This window comes from Talpa occidentalis, unplaced genomic scaffold, assembly GCF_014898055.3.
Source record: "Talpa occidentalis isolate TD23 unplaced genomic scaffold, MPIMG_talOcc4v2.1 talOcc4.10, whole genome shotgun sequence".
NCBI classification, from domain to species: domain Eukaryota; kingdom Metazoa; phylum Chordata; class Mammalia; order Eulipotyphla; family Talpidae; genus Talpa; species Talpa occidentalis.
In genome coordinates, this window is record NW_023600993.1 from 11,411,188 (window position 1) to 11,425,536 (window position 14,349).

General features: G+C 40.4%; 1 protein-coding gene across 1 annotated transcript in view; it reads left to right on the top strand.

Annotated features, from left to right (window-relative positions):
* Positions 1-14,349, top strand: part of MRPL3 (mitochondrial ribosomal protein L3) — a 32,177-nt gene that overhangs the window by 13,205 nt on the left and 4,623 nt on the right. The window contains exons 7-9 of the mRNA XM_037524393.2: positions 10,994-11,102; positions 13,434-13,511; positions 13,805-13,882. Of these exons, the coding sequence (XP_037380290.1) occupies positions 10,994-11,102; positions 13,434-13,511; positions 13,805-13,882 (265 nt within the window). The remainder of the gene's footprint in view (positions 1-10,993; positions 11,103-13,433; positions 13,512-13,804; positions 13,883-14,349) is intronic.

Genomic DNA, 14,349 nt, shown 5'->3' on the forward strand with positions numbered 1-14,349 from the left:
TTTTCCTTTTGTTGTCCTTAATGTTTTGTTTTTTTTTTTAAAAAAGACAAGTGAAAGAAATGCATATTTCTTTCATAATTCTAATGTTTGATGTTACTGACTTGGTTTTAAAATTGCACTGCATTAGCTGTGTTAGTTAAGAGTTCGCATCAGTCTCACCTTATTACCCAGACATGCGCTGCTGGTAGCAGGCCTGAGAAAAAGGTCCCGTTGCTCAGGTTCTTTGTGGGCTGGCCCCAGTCTATTTTGACTACAAGGGGCTATGTACGATTGGTGAGATACAAATGAGCAACACAGATGGAGTTCTTTTGAGACTATCATGTAGTTTAGTAATTGACTGTTTTTTTCAGTTCTGAGAAACCATTAAATTAGAAATAACTTTTTACTCTTTGTGATAGTGGTTGTGCTTAAGGCTTCCCTGGGGTAATGATTAAGTACTTCTGTAGCTGGTAAAAGCCTCTCTGCAGCTAGAGGAAGTGTCTTACTCCTTGAGCCTCTTCAGTAGCATGACTAGATAAGCAAGATTTCTTTTACTAATGCAAAAAAGTTTTGTTACTTAAAGGTTTAATTTCATAGAAATCAATACTCAGTCGTCACTGTAACAGAAATGTTGGTTTTGAGTCCTATCTAGAGAAGGCACTGGTTCATAGCTTACCATCTCTCGGATGACTAAGATAAACGCATTCTGGCTGCCTACTCTGCAGAACTTGTAGATATCACAGTAGGTGTTTTCAAACATTGATCGAGGTTACCTCACTATGAAATGCAGTAACCAAATGTCTGTTTATGTAAAAATTTTCAGTATAGGTTACTAGAAGCCACATGACTTAGGCAATATTAAACTCCAAATATCAGCTCTAGTTGATTCCTGTTTCTTGTTCATTCTCTTGGTGAAGATAAATTGATGTCTTTATGTGCCTCACTTTTTCTACTTTAGGTCATTTGACAATGCTCAACCCGTATTCCAGGAAAGTTCTGACTAAGAGCCTTTGAAAATGAACGGTGGCCTATAGGGGCTCCAAGAGAGCCTTATGGTCAGTCACGTAAGCCAGAGCCACTTTCATCCAAGGAAGTGAGCTGGGTGCCGCGTCAGTGTCCTTAGCACAGTGGGCTCTATATAATACCTTCATTTCCACACTGTTGCAGTGTCACACAGTGGACCGTTGCACACAGCTGCTGGGTGCCCTGACCGTTGGCTGTTTAGGAGTGGAGCAGGGCAGACCAGCACTAGGGCGTGTCCTCCTGTCAGAGAGAGTAGGACCCTCTCCTTCTCTTCCTGCCTCTGACTGTTGCAGACTCAGTTCTGATTACTGGGGTCTTAAATCACTGATGTGTTCTGCCTTCCCTTGTCAAGACTCAAAATATTGAAGCTGTAATGCTTTGGTTTGTTTCATTGAGGAGATGTGTGTTTTGTCTGGTATGTTGGGGGAGGTGAAGCAGATGATTTTACTTATGAATTATTACATATGCCAACATATCTCACAGTATTCTGTTAAGTTCCGCACAGTTAATAGTGTATGAATTCCATTATGACTTTTAGAGGATGGAGTAGATATTCTGAGAAGCCCTGAAAATCAGAGACCTGGTTAGCAGATACCTCGAGGCTGGGCTGTGGCTGACTCAGATGAGAGTCTCGTTTTTCAGGCGTCTGTGTCCCGCGAAAGCTTTCATCTCAAATTTTGCTACTGGGTTTTCTTGACTACTTTTTTTTTTTTTAATAATAAATTTTATTTTTATATTCCCCATACAAATGCAACCCCCTTATTTTGACCCCAATCCCTCCCCTCCCGCCCCTTACCCCCCATAGAGTGTCTCTGGTTCATAGTTGTTTGTTGATTTTGATTTTCACTTTCTTATAGTTATTCATTTTCCTGGTCCCTTATTTAAGTTTTCTAGATTCCTGCTATGAGTGAGACCATCTGGTATTTTTCTTTTTCTTTCTGGCTTATTTCGCTGAGCATGATCCCTTCCAGCGCCATCCATGTTGATGCAAATGGCATGTGTTTATCTTTTTTGATTGCTGAGTAATATTCCATGGTGTATGTGTACCACATCTTCTTGATCCAGTCATCTATTTTTGGGCATTTGGGTTGTTTCCAAAACTTAGCTATTGTAAATAGTGCTGCTATAAACATAGGGGTGTAGGTGCTCTTTGGAATTGATGTTTCTGTGTTCTTGACTACTTCTTAAAAGTTATTTTTTAAATTGTCATCATCTTCTTGTGACTATAAAGTGAATGGGTAAATTTCTTGTTTTTTAAAGATCGTATACCTAGAAAACAGGATTGTTTAAAGCCACTGCGAGCCTCAGGCTGAGATAGCTGGTAGCTGCCAGGAGATGAACCAGCCCTGGGGTCCAAGGTGGAGGATAGTAAGCTCTGGAGGAGGGCGGGTCTCCATTGGAGAAGGTCCTCCCTGTGGTCCAGGCTGCAGTGCAGCACTGGACCTTTGACTGCATCCTTTGGGGTTGGGAGGTTACCCCACAGGTGCTTGCTTTGTTCCCTGTGGGCATACCTTTCTGTGCTGTCACCTGCAACCAGAAGGAGTTGGATTTTACTTAACCTTTTGCTGAATGTTTCCCATCACTGTGACTTTTGTAGCTGGAAGGCTGCTAAGGGCCTGTACACACTTGTTAATCTTACCACTCTTGTCCTCATGCGGAGCTGACTGGGACTCCTCAAGAGAAGCAGCTCCAATTAATCTCTAGTTGAGAGTCTTTGTTTTTCTCGTGTTACCAGATTATATTTTAGTTGTTAAATATCTACTTTTATTTTGCATATTTCAATTTTTTCCAATTTCAATTATTTTAATTGCTGGATATACAATATACTTTAGAAATAACTAAATTTTAAAGCAAAAAAAGTCTAAGAAAATACCATATTAAGTTATTAATAGAACCTGCTTACTTCAGGGATTAATTTATATTTGGGCTTTTTTTTTTTAATAATTGCATTGGGAAATATGCTTACATTTATGTTTACCTGTGGTGAAATTAGGTATAATTCGCTAAGTAAATATACCAGTTGGGGTGTGAGGTGAATATACATTTTACCAGAGTTCATTCTAGTTTTTACTGGTATATCAGAAATAATTTTTCATCTACAGGGTCTGAGAATACAAATTCAATTTAAATTATATGGGAAAGATTTTGATATCTAATACGTAAAACCACTCTAGCAGAATCATTTTTCAGTTTCATTATGTTATTGCTAGCTGACGAAGCCCACTCTCTCCCTTATGGCAGTTTTGTGTAATTCAGCCTAAATAAAAAGTGAAGACTCGCACATGTAATGACATGTCCGTCCCCTGGCCCCCCAGCTTGTGTGCCTTTTCAGAGTGTGTGTTCTGTGCTGGCAGTTATATTCCAGCGCAGCTTCTAATCGGTGATGGCTTGGGATCTAAAATTTTCCTTCCTCAGTTTTGAGGAGGAAACAGCTGTAGCTCATGCATAAACAGTGGGCAGAATGCGGTGTGAGTGTTGATTCTGCTCTCGGCACAGGTTATTCAGCCTGTCGATTTCTGTTAGATCCTGGCGACGCTTGTTCTCCTTGGTAGGTGTGTTGTTGTTTTCTTTAAGTCAGAAAGGAATGAAACAGAATAAACAAAAAGAAAATGGTAAAAATATGTTTTACATTGTTTGGGGGAGAATGTTCTGTCTCTGTCTCAGGACATGCAGGAGTAGGCGGGGTGACGCCTCTGGCCCAGCAGGTCCCTGGGCACTTCCTGCGGGGTGTCTTATTAAACTTTGAATTTGTGGCAGTGAAATCTGAAGTGTTTTTTTTTCTAGTTGTCTGGAATTTATTTACTCATGTATTTATTTAAATTTGTAATCCAGACTAAAATCAGAAAGCGGTTCCTCTGCTTAAAAAGATTGTTTTCTTTTGAACAAAGGATAATCTAATCAATCTAGTCACCAAGTTTGGATGAATTGAAACAGCCCATTTATTTTCAGAAAGGTCTTAATTACTTAACGTCAATTTGTGGCACAATCTTATTACTTTAAAGTTGTTACTGTCCTTTAAATTCTTTGTCCTTGACCTCAACATAGAAAACTCTGCACTTCCCTTGGAGTTGTCCAGGGTAGTAAAAATGTACAGGGCTGGGAGGTCAAGTGAGAGACAGAGCTCCTTTGCACATACTGAGATTTGGCTAGAGTGGAATCTGTCTTTAAAATACCAGAATGTGTACAGAGGTAGTATTGCCCATCAAATGCTTAAAAGCTGATCCACACGCCAGGTTGGTTCTAAAAGAGCTGAGGCCCTGCGGCCCTCCGCTGCCGCCCTGGACACACAGCTCCTTCCCACCGGAGGCGGTTTGCCCTGGGAGGGGGAGCAGGGTACCGGCTACCCTCAGGGTACGGTTGCTGTCCAGCCCTGCACATTTTCAGTGTTACCTCATTTTTAATGTTACCTTACAGACTATTCAATGAAGTAAAAAATTTTAAGCATGTTAGCGAAACAATTTTAAGATTAGTGTTTAGACTGTAAAGGGAAGTAATCTCTTAAAAATCCCTCTTAAGTCAGTCATAGTGACTATTTTTTGAAATAAAGGCTAGCATTTGGGGAATAGTGTTTCAGGGTTAATTTTATTGTTTTGCTGTTTAACTTTTATAGTAGCCATCTGTAATTGCCTCCCTTGAACTCCGCAAAGCAACATTTTTTAGCCCAAAGTCAGCAAAATTAAGACCTAATGGGGGCCATCTAGGGAAGGACTAAAAGCTTAGGCTCCGCTTCTCAGCTCTAGGCCTAGACAGCAGTCTCAGCCTCTGTTGCCTCATCTTTAGTATGACAGTAATCACACACCTCCCAGGTAGTCACGTTGTAAAGATGCAATGAGATAGGAAGCTCTTCACTCAAGACTTGGTGCTCAGGATTGTGGACTGTTACCACCCCTGTTGACATAACTGATTTTTAAATTTCTTTCATATTTGAAAAGAAAAAAAAACTTTTTCTCAATAGGAAATATCATTTAAAATGAGTAGAAGACATAAAGAATTCAATTGTATTTTCTAATATGAAATTATTGCCTTTAGACTATCTTGTGTAACAAAGTATAATGACAAAGCACTCTAGGGAATGTTAAAATCACACACTACCTGTGCACCTGGACTTTGTAGAGTGATGAGAAGGCTCTTGAAATAGCTCACGCCTCTCTGGTTTGCTGGGTGTTTTTATATTTTTGTAGAGTCTGTTTCTCAAGCGGCTGTGACCTGGGTTGAAAGCATAGACAGGTGCTCCCATTTACCAGGGATTTGATCTTGGGGCGGGGACTTCTGAATGTAGGTTTCATTATCTTTAATGCAAGGGCATGGAACTAAGTGGTTTCTAAGGTTCCTTTCAATTCTGAAAATGTTTCCCCCAAAAATCTGAATTTTCCAGGTGGCATACCTCACTCGTATATTAATGAAGTGAAACATAACGGTGGATTCATAGCACTTGTTCATAGGGTCTTCTGATCTATTTTTTTTAAAAAAAGGTGATTTGTCCAAAGACCTTAAGGAAACTATTAGGTCTGTTGAAGATATTACAGAATTCCTTATTTGAATTTTCCAAGAACCACAGAGTGAACTTAGGACAAATGTGGTATTCTGGGTTTGTTTAGGACACCCTGGAAATATTCCCTTTTTATAAGAGGATTCAGAGGAATCACTACTTAGTTGTCTCTTTGTACTATTGAATGAGCTGGATTTGGTGTAGAAAGTAATAAGTAGTGCTCCCTTAATAGTCACTTATTGATAAGTGTTCTCAGGTATTGATGGAAGGTTTATGATTTTTAGACAGAAATAGAATTTTGTGCCATGCTGTCACACATTCATGCTGGAGGGTAACAGCTATACAGACATTCCTTGCCAGCTTGGAATACTTACGGCAGAACACATACATGTGGAAGAATGCAAAGCGCTGGAAAATTCCACCATGACTGACTTGTGAGCTCAGGAGCTATGCAGCACTGATCAAACAGGCTTAGACAATACAGAATTGGGTGGAAAATTGACTCCTAAACTCTACAGGGCTCTTCAGTAAAGAGGCTGTTAGCTTTGTGTGGAGGTGGAAGGTAGATAACATCTGGGTGAGTTTGGTGGAATGAAGAGAAGCTGTAGTGGAAGATTTAAATGTTTGTGATATATTAGTTTACCATGAATTAAAAACTAATCCTGATGGAGAATTGCATTAGCTGATACAGCCTTTTATGTACATGTAATTTATTTTAGTAAAAATTGTGCTTTTATGTTTATTGGGATTTGGTTTGTTTTAAAATTAAAAGCATTTGGGCAATTTGAACCTAGAACATAGAATAATGTTAAGTTTTATCCTACAGGAAATTCTTTTCATTGTTGATTTAGGCATTATACTTTTATAGTCTGCAGTACTTTTTCACAATTAATCTTTCATCTTATTCTAACCCGTTTTTGGTGGATCAGTGTTATAATCTTGGCAAGGAACTGACAAGTCTCTTCTTCCCTTCTCTCAAATGTTATATTTAACCATAGAGAAGCAGGGTTTAAACCAATGATTTCTTCACCTCCCACCCACCTCCATTTTTATCTAGTAAATACAAAATTAGAGAAGTCAAGAGTTCTTTCCTTCAATACTCGGTTGCTGGTTTTCCTGAGAGGTTATATACAAGTCACTTCAACTTTTTACAGCATAAGTTAGCTAAACAGAGAAGGTTAAACCTTAATTCTTAAATGATTCTGATTGAAAAGTCTGTACAGTATGAATTTTGACTTCTTTAATAAAGAATATCAAGTATAGTGTAACTAATGCAACACTTGATGACAGACACTTCTGATCTTCTTTTGTAGTAATAGAAAAACAGTCACGCAACAGGCACTTGAAGCGAGGGAACAGAATGAGCAAGGGCACAGCGGTGTGGCCTATTTAGGGGTTCAGGGAATAATCTTCTGTGGCTAGGATTTGTGATGAGAAGTGTTTGAAAGGTAGGTTGAACCCAGTTAAAAAAGGCCTTATATTCCCCCAAACTGAGGAAGTTATTGGGACTGTTTAAGGTTGGGGTAGGGTGGGTTTGCTTATTCTTGTTACTGCTATTTTGCTTTGTAAAGCCTGGGATGGCTCGTGTGGCAAAATGATTACCATGGAAATTCCACCCTGTGACCATGTGAAGATCACTTGACTAGAGGAAGCGGTGGTTTGTTTCTGCAGCGTTATTTGTTTTTTGTTTTTTTTAAGTATTTTATTTATTTATTTATGCAAGCTCTGGGTACAGTCAGAAGCGCGGAAGGGTGAGAGAATTCACCAGAGCCAGAACAGGGAGCAGAGCAGGCAGAAGGACCGAAGTACACTACTGAGGGGAGCAGCGGGCGGCAGGAGAGGTCTGCGCGCCATGTGGGACCCTCCTCCGGTGGTGGCCAGGGAGCAGCTGGGGATCGAACCTGCGCTGCAGAGGCCGCGGGCAGCTTCACAACCCAGCGCTCAACCGCTGCGCCACCGATGAGGCCCTTCCACTTGCATGTGGTTGGTACCTCTGTGGCACAGGATGGTAGCAGGATTCTTCTAAAGGGGCAAAATTTGCAGAACTCCAGTATTAGTAATAACTTCTGGGACTCAGCAGACTTTTTCTCAAAGGGCCAGATAATATTTTAGGTTTACAAGTATTATGATCTCTGTGACAGCTACTCAGCGCTCCCACTATAACTCTGAAGCAGCCATAGGCAGTATTTAAATAAATATGCAGGCTGTGTTCCAGTAAAACATTTACAGAAACAAGTGACAGTGGAGGCCAGTTTGCCAAGCCCTACAGGGCTTCCTCCTGAGAAGAGGGTCAGGACTCAACGACCATCTGCTCACATCGGGCAAGCGGAAAGGATCCTGTGAGCGCGCGTTAGGGAAGCAGGAATATAGGGAGGAACTGCTTCGGTGGTGGTGGGCGGAGGGTGGTGACCGAACGAAGGATGGAAGACAACTTTATTTTACAAGAGACATGGAAATTTGGACCTTGACTCTATATTCAGGACTTACTAATTTTTTTAGATTGTGATAATGACCTTATAGTTTTACGCTTTAAAAGACCCTCACCTTTTAGAAGTCCATGTTGAATACTTAGGGATGAAATATATGCTATCTGGTATTCAGAAAATCCACTGGAGTTGCAGGGAAGGGAAATGAAACAAAACAGGGCTTGACTGCTTTTGAATATGTTTTAAAACTTCCATAATAAAAAGTTACTTTTAAAATAGGTTTGGAGGGCCTCCCTGGTGGCGCAGCGGTTGAGCGCTGGGTTGCGAAGCTGCCGCTGGCCTCTGCGGCGCCGGTTCGATCCCCGGCTGCTCCCTGGCCACCGGAGGAGGGTCCCACATGGCGCACAGACCTCTCCTGCCGCCCGCTGCTCCCCTCAGCAGTGTGCTTCGGTCCTTCTGCCTGCTCTGCTCCCCGCTCTGGCTCTGGTGAATTCTCTCACCCTCCCGCGCTTCTGACTGTACCCAGTGCATGTATAAACAAACAAACAAATAAATAAATAATGCATGCCTCTTAAAAATAATTAAAAAAAAATGTTTAAATAAAATAGGTTTGGATTTGGGAATTAGAGGGTTAACCACCGTGAGCTCCAGAGAACAGTTGGAAAAGGATAGATTGCAGATGGTAGGAGAGAGGCAAGAGTGTTTGCTTCCCTAGAAGAGGAGAAAGGGGGAGAGCAGTTCAGAGAAGCTGGTGTCCAGGGAAAGACGCAAGTGCGCTTCCCAGAGGACTGAGCAGAAGGGCTTCCGAGCACACTCATCTGCTGACGCGCTTGGTCTGCACTCTCGCGCTTTCTCTCCGCTAACGACAACTGAGGGGGAGGCAAAAGGAAAGCTTAAATCAGAAAGATCACAATGTTAGAAGTTCCAGGTTTAGTGAGATATCTGCAATTAGGATAGGTTGGGAGAAATAAAGCATATGGTACTGCGCTTCAGTAAGATGGTTTTATGTGGCCTGTGAAAAACCTTGTTTGAAGTGTGCCTGCGTGCGCTCAGTGGAGATTATTAGTTCATTCTTGCTCTAGTTTTTGTTCTCAACTTGGGTGACAGCTGAGAGCGGTGGTAGAATGGGTGCCCGTGCAGCAACAGGTGCATCTTGTCTCGTCTGAATTAAGCCAATAATGTGTCATGTCATTGGTGTTTTAGCCTTTTGTTTCAAGGTTCTGCACGCCAGAACTAGGTTGGAAACAATCTGTAATTAGCTGACAGATAAGGAGCACTTTGAGAATACCACTTTCATCTTAAAATCAAATGATTTTACTCTTAAATTGAGCTAAATCATCTGTAATTTACCTGGCATGTGTTTGATTGGTGTGCACATTCACTCACTCTTTTTGTCAGAGTTGAATCAGTGTGAGGTTTCAGAAGGCACAAACATTCTACCAAGAATGCCCAGTGTTAGAAGGTGGTATTTTTAAGGTGTGTTCATTTCAAGTCGGCGTTGCCAGTCTCCTTCCTTTTTCTCTTTAAAGTGTTTGTCGCCAGTGTCAAAGGTTCAGATGACTTGTTAGGTGTTTTTTTATTTTTAAATTCCCTGGCTATGCTTTTAATTTTTCAACTATATTCTAAAATTCAGTGTTAAGTAGAAATATCTGTTAACTTTCCTAAGCAAAACTTCAGTAAATTATTTTACTATTATGGTTTCTCTTCTTCAATGTAAGTGTCCTTGAAAATTGATAGATTTTGTATTATGTTAAAATTCTTACCTTTTTGATCAGGAATAAACATTATTTTGAGTTGAGATTAAAGGATTTATCTGAAACTATATTATTTGACATGGACTTTACCATCACTCTCTGGTAAAGGGACAGCAAAGTCCTTGTGGAAGTAACACAGTGGTCCGTGGCCTTTTGCTTTTGCTCCTGTTGTGCCCTGAGCTGTGCGCTCTCTGGGGGGCTTTTTGTTAGGTGGGAGCGCTGCCACATCAACACCTGTTCAGCATCATCTAGTGAAGGGTGGAAAAAGGTGTCCGTCTTAAAAGTCTATCTAATGTCTGGTACAGCCCCAGAATGCTGGTAACCCTTTGAGGTGTCACCTGTGCTGATACACCTAGAGACAGGCTTGATTGATGCTTGAACCTCAGTGTTGTTTGCATTCTGCCTGCATCACAGAATGTCTAGTTAGCAGAATTTGAAAAGAGTGTCTTAAAAGCTGAAATACTAGGTTTTTAAGAAGCTGTAGTCTGATTTTATATCACCGTTAGCTTCCAATTCAAACATTGAGACCAAGATCCATGGGGTATTTTCTAAAAATGAAATTTGGTCAGCATTTAGGGCATTATTATTGCTTTATAGAGTGTTCTGTTGGATCTATTGCTGTCTGATACATTACCCTAAGACATAAGTTTAAAACAGCAAAGGTTTATTACTGTGCTCAGGGATCCAGTACACTTAGCTGGTGCCTCTGTCTCAAGGTCTCTCACAAGGCGCAACCAAAGCATCAGTCCTCTCAAGGGTGCACCTGAGCAGCTGACCCCCCACACTTGCTAGCATGGCCGTCAGCGCACTCAGCCGCACGGGTGTTGGCTGGAGACATCCTTGCCGCATGACTCTGAAGGACCACATCTGCCACGGCAGTTGGCTTCTTCCAGAGCCCAGCGAACAGGGGGTGCAGGACGGAAGTCACAGTCTTTGTGTCCTAGCACCCGAGGAGATGAGTTCCAGGGGTAGGATCATCACAGTCACCTGCCACATAGCTTCTCAGTAGTTTTGAGCTTCAAGAAATCCACATTTAACATGTTTCACAGAATTATAATTTCCCTGTTCAGATGAAATTCCCTTTCCTTCATTTGCTGTTGGTCTCATGATCTTGAATTAATCATTTATGTAGACTGAGACTCCACAAGGGGTGCCAGCCAGGACAGTGGTAAAGGATGGTTCATGTGCAGTTTTATTTATAGAGCCTTTTCTAGTTACTTAGATGAGGAGCCTTGTTAAAACAGGTACTGTCACAAAGTGTACAATTGGGAGTTTTTTTATGTGCTTTTCATCATACAAATTTTAATGTTTCTCTTGCTCAGTATTGGTAAAGGTTTCCAAGGCGTCATGAAGAGGTGGGGATTTAAAGGCCAGCCTGCTTCCCATGGTCAGACAAAAACCCACAGGAGACCTGGCGCTATTTCAACTGGGGTAAGTACAACTTGGTGATGTTCCTCTCCGTACTGGATGTTCAGCTTCTGCACATAGATGCTTGAGTGTGTCCTTGGGCGCAATTTTTATCTGAGTCCTGGTGGCTTCTAGTACTCGTCACACTTTCAGGAGCCTGATCTTAAATCTAGCTGGCGCCCACATGCTTACCGCCAGCATTCGGGGCTTTCCTGCCTCCCCCCTCCCGCCCTCTCCAGCTCCCGTTCGCTATTCTCAAGACACTGGCAGGAGGTAAAGGGTTAGCGTCTCACCCTTTCCGTCTCACCCCACTGCTTACTTCACATTTGCTTTCTGTCTTGAGAAAGAGCTGGGAAGGTTGTCAAGGACAGTATTATGGTTCAAAGGAAACGGTGACCAGAGAATAAGAAGAACATGGAAGTGGAGGCTCTTGTATTGCTGGTCAGCCCTAGACTCTGAGGTAGAGCATAAACTGTCACGGGGTGTTTATTCTTTGGAATGCAGGAGTAAAGCAAGAACAATCTTTAAGGATTAACTTCTCTGAAATAAGAGAGAACTTATAGCTACTCCTGAGATACTAATTACTCCCCTGGCAGATTGTATTATCAGTCTGTTTAATTTTCTTATGTGTTGATAGGAACGTAGGTAAACAGGCACTCTCATGTGTTGCTGGTAGGAATACAAGATAGTGCGTCCTCAATGTTAGTATCTAACTCTGTTTATGTATATTTCCCCTGACAACACTCCTAGAAATTTACCCTAAAGGTATGTGTTCCAAAATGTAAAGATGCACTTGCACAAAATTAGTCTTTGCAATATAGTATTTGTGACAACATGCGTAAGTGTCCATACCTGACAGTTTGCATGGAGCAGCGATGGGGCGTGCAACAGAGTGAGAAAGTCAGTGTGTGATGAAAGCACACACACAAACTTATGCGTGAGTATGCGTAGCATTATTCATAATAGCCCTAAATGTTCACCAGTCAGTGAATGGATAATTAAAAGTGCGTATTCATACATATTACATGACAATAATATGGAGTGACGTGCTGATACATACTGTAGTGTGGGTAAACTTCAAAAACATGCCCTGTGAAAGAAGCGGCCATGATAGCTGCATATCATGTGATTCCATTTGCAAGAAATGTCCATCTGCACATCTAGAGGGTAAAATAGGTAAGTGGTGGTTACACCAGACTGGGGCTTAGAGGGGTTGTCCAGTAACAGGTATGGAGCTTGTCGTAAGTTGAGGAAATGATCTAAAATTGTAATACAGTAATTCAGTATATTGAAAACATTTACTCATACACTTTCAAAGGTGTGGCATATTAATTGCATCTCAGAAATCTCTTAAAAATATAAAGGTTATGAAATTATATAACTCACTGATTAGATTACAAATAATCAGATTAGGTCCTTTCATATTGAATCTATTCTTATGACTCGATTTATGAAAGGCACGGTTCTATATGTGTTTAAGTCCTTCCATTAAGGATTAGCTAGTAAATGCTAACACTTTTAATGAGCACATAAATGTAATTATAGAGGGCAAAGTTAATCCTTTTTTAGTAATGTTATGTTAAGCAGGGTATTTATCACAAAATGTATTTGTAGAATGAATAAGAATAATCCTTGGTTTATAATTCTCAGAACTGACTTTTAAGCTGTGCATGAAGATTATACATGGTGTGCTATTTCCTGCTGTGAGGTTCGCCTATTAATGTGAAAGTAGTGATGCAAAAAGTGTTTATATTCTAAGAATTCATGTTATGAGACGCTTTCCCATTTCAGATGTAATTCAGACTTGCTTCTTCAGATGTCTACATCTGAATATTATCCATTATGAAAGAAGCCAAAGGCAGAGAGACTGCATGAAGCTGTTTGATTTATGTGAATCAGACTACCATAGCAGGACAAGCTCAATATTCTGATAACTCTGTCCTTTAATCATTCTGGTGAAGGAAGGTAACATCAAACACCAGGGTGGGGAGTAGGTCTGTCCATCAGCAGTAGTGTAGGTAAACATTAAATCAGTTAATACAGATTAGTGAAAACATACCAGTCGCTGAGTTTTCCTTGGTGGTGTGTATGTATGTCCTTTATTTTTCTCAACCAGTGTTTGCTCAGTTGACAATACTCTTGTTACTGAGTTTTTCTCCTACATCATTTTCTTAGTTTTTCCAATTCAACTTAGAAAGGAGATCTACTAGAATAAATGTGTCAAAGCTAATTTTTAGTGGGACCTCGTAGAATGGAGGAAAACATTTTAATAATTCCGTCTTAGTTTGTATTTTGGCTTGATCAGTGCTGTGTGAAACAGAGTACTTTAAGTGCTGATTTTGGCTATCATTTTAGGATGTTGCCAGAGTCTGGCCCGGAACTAAAATGCCTGGACAAACGGGAAACATGGATAGGACCGCCTTTGGACTAAAAGTAAGTGCTAAAGTCGCTCTTTTTAGGACTAGTTAAACACTAGGGTGTTTAATCGACATGTTTTCATCTTTCAGACAAATTCAAAGAGTTTTCTGGCACTTAAGATATATCTGGTTTGTCATTTATATAAATGTGTTTTCTTTTTAACATAAGAATTTTTTCAATTTCAACATGTTGAAGTACTGATATGATTATTAATTTACAGGCTAAAGCCTCGCTTTTAGCAACATTGTTTTAATGGCAGTACATCCTCAAATTTTTAATTGATTGATTTCATGTCTTCCTTGCTTTAGGTGTGGAGAGTGAACACAAGACACAATATAATCTATGTAAATGGCTCTGTACCTGGACATAAAAATTGCTTAGTAAAGGTGTGTACAACTATTTTTTAATGTTCAGATACATGAATGTTTACCATAAATTTCTCCTTCGGCCCATAAACGTGACTTGAAAAATAAGAGCACACATGGAAAACAGCCATTTAAGTTTTTCTGCTTTGTAGTAGCACCTGAGTGAAAAAAATTGGGCAACATGACCTCTATAGTCCATGTCTGTAAAGGCAAGAACCTGCAAAAAGGGTTGTACCGGTAAGTAAAGGGTCTGTAGAAACAGAGAAAAGGTATTTGGATAGCTATTGCCCAAATAACATTTCTGTCCTTCCAAAAAAAAACTTTAGCTTTTTAAAAGTACTTTGACACAGGAAAAGAAATTAAATGAGTGTCAACCAAAACGGCACTTAAAAGTATAGGCATTTCAAGGAGATATTTTTATTGTTATAACTACTAGCATTGTTCTGACTACACCTTTGAGTGTCTTCATTTAAAGTGTACTGTATATT